This window comes from Octodon degus, unplaced genomic scaffold, assembly GCF_000260255.1.
Source record: "Octodon degus isolate 3935 unplaced genomic scaffold, OctDeg1.0 scaffold00075, whole genome shotgun sequence".
Lineage (NCBI taxonomy): Eukaryota > Metazoa > Chordata > Mammalia > Rodentia > Octodontidae > Octodon > Octodon degus.
In genome coordinates, this window is record NW_004524651.1 from 10,938,004 (window position 1) to 10,946,338 (window position 8,335).

General features: G+C 51.9%; 1 protein-coding gene across 1 annotated transcript in view; it reads left to right on the forward strand.

Moving 5' to 3' along the window:
* Positions 1 to 8,335, forward strand: part of Ptprm (protein tyrosine phosphatase, receptor type M) — a 681,934-nt gene that overhangs the window by 224,851 nt on the left and 448,748 nt on the right. The window contains exon 4 of the mRNA XM_023720402.1: positions 3,211 to 3,482. Coding sequence (XP_023576170.1) covers positions 3,211 to 3,482 — 272 coding nt within the window. The remainder of the gene's footprint in view (positions 1 to 3,210; positions 3,483 to 8,335) is intronic.

Consider the following 8,335-nt stretch of genomic DNA (forward strand, 5'->3'; position numbering starts at 1 on the left):
ACCCACGCTGCACCTGGGCTGCAACCAGTAGGTCCCGCCGGCGCAGGGTAGCCGGAAGCTCTCCCACACACTCACCAGGCCTGGGCTAGGACTCCCTGACATGTTTAGGATTCAGTAGAATAGCCATTGGCAGATGCAGTGCGTTTCCAGGAACATCACAGCTGCTGCGTAACCCACCAGCAGCATCTCCTCTGCCTTTCATTTTGTTGTGAGATGTGATCATTTCTGGCTGGATTCACTGTCAGTGTTTCATTTGATTTTTGTTGTGGTTATTTTGAGACAGGGTCTTCCTGCATAGTGCAGGCTAGCCTTGGACCATCACCCAGGCCAACAGTGACTCAACAGGACTCTCCTGCCTCAGCCTCCTGAGCACTGGGGTTTTGGATGTGCAACCCCTACCACACCCAGCCCCACTGTCATCCTGTTGTCATAGTGACAGTGTCAGTACTCCCTCTTTCACCACATAGGAAGCCAGAGTTGTAGCTTTGTGAACTCCAAATATTTTCTCATACGTTTCTCTGCTGCGAACTTGCAACTTTTTTTTTTAATCTTGAATTTGTTCTTTTGAATTGTTTCTGTGCTGGTCAGCTGTTGTTCTTTTAGCACATGCAGCACCAGTGAGTAACCAGTCACTGAATGTGACACTTGGGACACTTCTGAAATAGGCACAGCAGGGTTTTCATAGTGTCACACCGTACGTGGCTACACAAGCAGTGCGGGCTCTCACCGGCCGGCGTGCGTGCAGGTGGCGGCGTGCGGATCGCTTGGCAGTTGGAAACAAGGTTCTCACAGAACAAACCCATAACAGCCGAGTTGTGGTCGCTTTCTTTATGGTGGGTCTTTCTGTCATTAAATCATAGGCAGCTTTGAAGAGAACCGAATCTAGTAAGTGGTATCATTGTTTACAAGTTGCAGCGCCATGTCTGCCGTTTCTCATTAGGCCCTTTAGAGTCTGAAGATTAGAGTGGCAAAGTCCTGCTAGGAATGCTTTTCACGCAGATGGGCGGAGTCATGATAGATGTGTGTGAGCTACACGTATGATGCTTTACTTGTGAGTCATTATTAGTGTATTTCATAGCACCTTGTAGCATGCTGTCCATTTGAGACAGTTCCCAACATTGAGCCTTAGTGTTGGCTTCTGTCCAATCACTTCCTCTCCTGGCAAGACCTAGTGGTGTTTCCTCACCTGGTTCAGGCATGCATGACCGTGTGGTGAATACTTGACCAGCATTAGACTAAGCCCAGTGCTTGTGCACCACCGTTTCCTTCCTTGGCGATCCAGCCCTTCTTGCTGTGCTTCTCTATCCATCACATCTTGATAGCTTCTTAGCTCACGTGATCCGGGTCAGCATCAGTAGCTGAATTGCCTGATGATGCATCTTTACCCCGAGGGGTAAAAGCAGAGTTTCAGCGATTTTGTACTGAACTGGACTCATTCTGATCCAGTGGGATGCACTGAAGCCGCGGAGCCAGTGCAGACAGGCAGAGCCATGGCACGCTGGGACAGGCCGGCTGGTGGCGCCTCCACGGCCATCCCACATCTTCAGAGCTGCTGCCCAGCTGGGGCCACCCCAGCTCATGTTCCTCGGCCTGCTCTAACTTTTTAAGCTACATTTGAGATTCTTCTTTATTTTTTAAAATATACCTTCCCAGATAACCCTTGCCGTCTGGGCTGACCTTTCTATTTCAGGTATATAGCATTCATCTCTGGAAAAAATGCCCTTTTCTAAAATAGCTGCTGTGGCTCCCCTTTTCTGGGTAGAGAAGACTTGTCGTGAGTGTCTGCAGGACACCTGAGGTTGTTGAGGGTGACAGCACGAGTAGTGGGCTGGACCCGAGAGACTTACTGTTCTGGTTTGCCAGTGACGCATCCTAGAGCCTGGGATGGCTGTTCCCTGATCCCACGGCCAGTTCATCCTTACTTATTTAAATGGGGTTAAAGGTAGCTCACGGCCTACACGGGCCCCATGATGGTAACAGCCATGAGCGAGCACAGTATGTTCATCCCTAAGTGAACGGCCACTGGTGTGTACAGAGCATCTACATTTCTGTTCTCTGTGTGGTCTTCACATAAAATAATTTTCTGTGTTGGAGAATGACAGCCTGTGGAGAAATCTGCATACTTCCTAGTACTGTGCTTGCTCATAGATTTATGTGGGTATACATTAAAACATGCATGCATACGTGAACACACATATGTATACCTCCCTGACCATTATGATTCAGGATGAGGGGAGTTTTAAAAAAATATTTCATTGGGGTCTCAGCCTGCTCACCTGGGAGGATTTGGGGCTCCAGCTTCACCCCATAGCACGATTTCCTCTCCCTTTTAAGCCCCAAGTATAGGTAGGCTTCTTCCTTAGACGTTCAATACATTTTTTCCCCCTCTGCCAAAGAGGAGTTTGGATAACCTGTTTTCCTTTGTTTCTCAGAACAAAGGAATTTTGTCTCTGTATTTTCTGTTGGTCTTAGATATGGGTAGGGCTCGAGCCCAGGGAACCTGGAAAGCTAGTATCCATCAGGAAACGTTAGCACTTGGGGAGCGCCAGTGGTATGGGCATCAAGACCCTGTTGTCGCAGTGTCTTCTCAGGGTCCTCAGCCCTGCAGCCTGCTGTGGAAGCCAGTGCCTCACTGCCGTACCAGGAGTGGGGTGCCGGGCCTCCAAAGATCTGGTGAAATTGACTCCTGAGGAGGAACCTAGGGCCAGTCAATTAGGATTCCACAGGGCCCCTGGGTTCTCCTGCGGTCACACCAGGGCATGAAGTCGCTTGATTATGGATGGTGGTGTGGTGACAAGTCCCACAGGCCTCATGAAAGGACGAGAACTTCCTCAATGGCAGAAAGTCATCACGTGTGGCTGGGGTGACTGAGGACTCTGAGGCTTCACAGAGTGGGGTTTTAATCAGCCTTTATGTAAGCAACCAGAGAGGTGCTGACTGCGAGGCTGAAGGGGTCAGGTCTGCACACGTGGTGCTGGGCGTCCGGGATGCAGGAGGCTCGGGACAGTGGCACAAGGGGATGCCCCGCCCATAGGCAGAGCAGAGCAGCTGGAGTAGGAGAAGGCAGTAAGGAGGTCTAGATAGGCAGGGATGCAATTTTAAGCTCAAAAAAGATGTGTGGGAGTCATAGTGTCCAGCCTCATAGTAACGGTAGCTCTTCAGGCCAGAGAGTGGGTTGGGGTTGTGACCGTGCTGCCTTCTGTCTTGCAGGCTCCTTCATGATGGTGAATGGTTCGGGGCGGCCCGAGGGGCAGCGAGCGCGCCTGCTGCTCCCCCAGCTGAAGGAGAATGACACCCACTGCATTGATTTCCACTACTTTGTGTCCAGCCAGAGCAACTCTGCTCCTGGGTTCCTCAATGTGTACGTGAAGGTCAATAACGGGGCGCTGGGGAGCCCCATCTGGAATCTGTCTGGGGCTCCGACCGGGAGATGGAACCGGGCGGAGCTGGCCATCAGCACGTTCTGGCCTAACTTCTACCAGGTATGGGCTTTGAAGCATCCTCTAATTTCAGAAAATATGAATCTTTCTGTTACTCACCAGAGACCATGTGAGCTGCTGTGCCTTCCTGCTAAGAGGCAAGCGACCCGAGGCCAGCTCCTCAGCCTGGGAGGAGCCAGCTCTGCCCTGGGCGGGACTCCAAGCAGCTCGGACAGGAAGCGCACCCTCCATGGGACCCTGACTGACTCCTTTTCCCAAGGGCAGCTGCATGTCCCCTCCTGGTATTTTGGAGGCCACCTTGAGACCCTCTTTGCCCACGTTCAGTGAATGCCTTCTACAGTAACTGCAGAGGCCCAGGGCAGTGGCGTTGGAGTGCAGCCGCCATCTGAAGTCACGGCCCTGTCAGGGATACTGTCAGGCCAGAGCATCTTGATGGGGCCCAGAGTGGAAAATGAGTGGCGATGGCGTTGAGGGCCTTTAATTCTGTAACCCACAGCAAGCTTTGAGGTCAGCTGGTAGTGCAGGTACAGTTGGTGGGGCTGTGAGATGCGTACGCGACACCACATAATCTGCAGTTCTCTTTCTTTTCTCTGTTGGCTCCCTCAGGAGTCAGCTCACCCAGGTGTGAGGCCACCCTCATGTTTGGGCAGCCTGGGGCTGAGATCTGGGTCTCGGGACTGCTTGCCTGGGGTATGAACAACATCCCCTCACGCTCTCTGCTGCTCAGCATGGCAGGTACACTGACATGTGGGGCAGGCCCCGTCCTGGGGATGGAGGGCCGGGGGCCCCTCACTTCATCTGCCTTTGTGTCCCTGCATGTACAGCAATTTCTACCACTCAGTTAATGCTAAATCAACATTTTTTTAATTAAGTTTTTATGTATTTATTTGGTACAGTGTCTCACTTCACAGCTTGGACTTGTAGTGATTCTCCTGTCTCAGCCTCCCCAGCGCTGGGATTACAGGCATGAGCCACCATGCCTGGTCTTGGTGGCAGGTACAGCGCATCTGGGGGCAGAGCTGGCATGGCGTGCAGTGCTGGTGATCGAACCCAAGGCCTTGTGCTTGTCAGGCAGGCACTTAGACCACTGAGCCATCCCCCAGCCCTAAACAAACATTTCTTGAGTGGAGGTGAAGAGTTAGTAAAAACAGTGTTAGTATAGATGTAAATTATTAAAACCCTTTTTAGAGTACACTTGGACAATAAATTTTAAAAACATTAAAGATTTATGTACATCTAAATTAAGCAATCTATTATTAGCTATTTATCCTGAAAAAATAATGAAGAGTGATTTGCAAATAATTAACTATAAGAATATTCATAGCAGTTTATTTATATTAACAAAAATCAGACACAGTATTATTTCCAACAATAGAGGATTTAATCTGTGATACTTCAGTACAAAAATTCACTTTGCAACCAGTAAGGATAATGTTATGAAAAGAACATTTAATGATATATTTAGGCTTATGTTAGTAAGTGAATAAAATGGTATAAAAACAATATATAAGTTCCACGGTTAAATTTCAAAAATATGCAATGTGGACCAAAATATATTCTCAAATAAATTCATGAAAAGTGACACCCATTTAGGCAGAGCAGTAACTCGGATTTTGCTTTCTCTCTCCCAGCCATGTTCACTCAGCCCCGAGCCTGTGCTCACCCACCGCACCCCAGTTTGTGAGGCGGAGACACTAGCAAGGCTGCGGCTGCCTGAGGCTTTCCCTTTCCTTGCTGGGGACAGCAGCGCCCTGGCGTGGTTAGCAGGCTGGCAGAGTCGGCCCCTGGGTGAGACGCAAAGTGTGGCTGATGCGGGGAAGGTACGAGCAGGAAACAACACTCAGATGTAGGCCGAACCCACCTGGAAGGTGTCCCCAGCCGCGAGGAGACACGCATGCAGTGCAAAGACAGATGCTGTGAAAGGAAAGCTCTTCCAGACTTACTCACCGTGCCCCTGAGTCGTCACCCAGTGGGATAAAAGGCCACCCCGCCCTGGTTTGGGAGGTGACTGCTCACTCGGGTGTGCTCAGCCCCACGGGTTTGCACTTGAGGAGCCCCCTTTCTGCGTGGGATGTGAGTCTGGTGTATGGCTGCTACATTCTCATTTTGAGGTCCTGGACCTTTTTTCCGGTCTCGTGCATACGTGCATGTGACATTTTCTTTTGTGAACATGGTCCGTAAGTGTCAGCATCCAAATGATGCTTGCTTAGGATACAGACCCACTGTTTCTGGGCCCAAACACTGATGATGGTGCAGTAGGCCACAGATGCCTAAAGGGCTGGTGCTCTTGAGAGACCCCACAGGATTCCAGGAGTCACAGTCCCTCTGCCTTATGATGTAGGCTGCACTATCTGAAGTAGGAGAGTGGAAAAATTAGTATGAAGTTTACATAGACTTGAAATATTCATCTGTTACATTATAGCCAGATAGTACTTCATCTGCATAGCGTATGTACCACATTAGTAGTTGAAATTTTTCGTTACCTTTTTTAATGGGTTTTCTGTGGTCCTGGGTTTGAACCCAGGGCCCGGCACATGCTAACTGCATGTTCTGCCACTCGGCTGCAGCCCTGGCCCACCCATCGTGTTTTGATGTAAGGTAAGACAGGAGGCAAGATGGGTGCATGAGCAGTTTTAGAGTCATTTCACACATTGTATTCTGTACCGTGAGGCGTCCTGCTAGAGTTGCAGAACAGGGTCGGGCCTGAGTCCTGGCCCTTCTTTCCTTAAGCCTGCCCAGCTGCTTTGCACTTGTGACCCCCGATCCCTGATTATGGCCTAAATACAGTGACTGTTCAGGTGTGAAGAAAATGCGTTCAGCACGTGGTGACCTCCCTGAGTGGTGGCGGTAGAGCCAGCACGAAGGTCTGGGGGAAGCTAAAGAGAGAGCACTCGCTCCCGCCCGAGCACTGCCCCGAAATGCTTCACGGAACCTCAGAAAGGCAGCAGAGGGCAGAGGCACCCAGAAGCAAATCTCTCTGAAACACTGGGCAAGCAGAGCTGTCCAGGTTCCCTTCTGTACGAATGCTCCAGAGCAGCTGTCCCCTGTCCCCTGTCCCCTGTCGATGCCAGCTGAGCTTTCCTGACTGCCCTGGATCTCATGATGCCTGTCCACACTGGCTTGGGGATACACACAGCACTGCCCAGCTCCCAGGTCCCTCTCTTCCGTTTCCTCAAGCACCTCATCCAGAATGTCCATTTCTCATGCAGGACGAGCTGCGGAGCCTGTGATCAGGGCCTGCTCTGTGAGGTGACCTGGTGGGGGAGGAAGTGCCACTCACGCAGGCCCCCAGCGCCCGCTGCTGCTGGTAACCGCCCTGTCTTCCTGGGCCCAGCTCGCCACAGCAGGGTGAAGTCTGTTGCCCGGCCAGCCTTCCTTGCTCGCGGTGGTGGAGTAGAGCTCTGCAGGTGCAGATCGCAGCGCTCACCTGGAATGCCGCTTAATGGCAGGTTAATTACGGCTCCTGGAAACATCAGGTGTCAAGTATTTGGTGATTAACACCAATTTAATTCCTTGACTAAAGGCTGTCCTGCTGGCGGCTCCCTAGCGCTGCCCCTGGGCTCGGCTGTGGCAGGAAGAGCAGCTCCTACCAGCCGTGGGCGCTGCTGCCTCGGGCCTAGGAATCAGCTTCCTGCCATTTCAAGAATATTTTCCTTTCCCTCTTGCTTATCATACTGATAAAACAAACAAACAAACAAACAAAAAACAAAACTTGTTTCCTGGCTTTGGTTTTGCTTCCTGACTCCTCACCTGTCCCAGAGTGATTCAGATGCCACCAAAGCACACTTGTCCCCACTCCATTCTCCGGATTCTTTCTGATCATGAGTGTAAGCACAGACGCCAAGTGTCTGACCTGCGCAGCTCATGCGGGACAGTGATTCTGGCTTAGCCACAGGCTGGGAGGCAGGGCTGGGGTCGCAAATGGGAAGGGTGGCTTTGCGAGGGGAAAAGCGCCCAGGTAGCCGGGACTCCCACCTGCCTCTTGGGTGGAGCCATCAAACTGGGCCTTGTGGGTTCACCACAGCCTCCTTGTTAAAACATTCCTGGGCTATGCTGAGGGGTCGGGGAGAAGGTCAGGCCAAGTCCAGCTGGGGCCTGCTGTAAGTCCTGTGTACAGCTGGGACACAAAGGACCCTGCGCTTCCAGAGAGGCTGAGCCAAGTGTTACCCTCTGTGGCTGCCTGCTCTGCTGGCAAAGGAGGTATGAAGGGAATGGGCACGTCCCCGCTGCTGCTTCTCATTTAGCTTCTTGCTTCCTTGTTGCCTTTGCCTTCGCCTGACTCTGCCCTAGCAGGGCCGCGAGGGTGACAACAGCCAGCACATTGCCCAAGCAGTGCCGCAGAGCCCAGGAGGCGAGCGCTTTCTGCTCTGGGTGCTGCATGTCCAGGAGTGTTTGGAGAGGCATCAGGCGGCCAGATGGAGAGGGCTGATGGAAATGGAGCCAACAGCCTGGTTGTGCGGGCTGCTTCCACATCCATGCCTGTCCCCAAGTCTCCAGGGCAGTAACAGTGATGGCTCAGCTGAGCTGGACACCTTGGGGGCCTGCCCCGTGTCTGGAATCTGGCCTTCTCTGAGCACGTTGGGGAGTTGTGGGAATCCCGTAAAATGGAGTATATGGGACTTTGAGTTCCGTGGCTGTGGCTTGTGGTTCAAGTGCGACACAGCTCAGGACTGACAGGACCAGCACAGTGTCCCAAGAAAACACATGGGTTGTCACTTTACTATTGGCTCAGGGGCTCACTGACACATTGACCAGTTTGCATGGTGGTCTTTTCATCCTCAAGACCACGTTGGCTTTATGTACCTTTCAGTTTCACTTCAGCCGACTTGATGGACAGGAGGCGTGGCGTCGCGCCGTGTGCATTCTCGGCCCTCCCAGCCTTGATGGACAGGAGG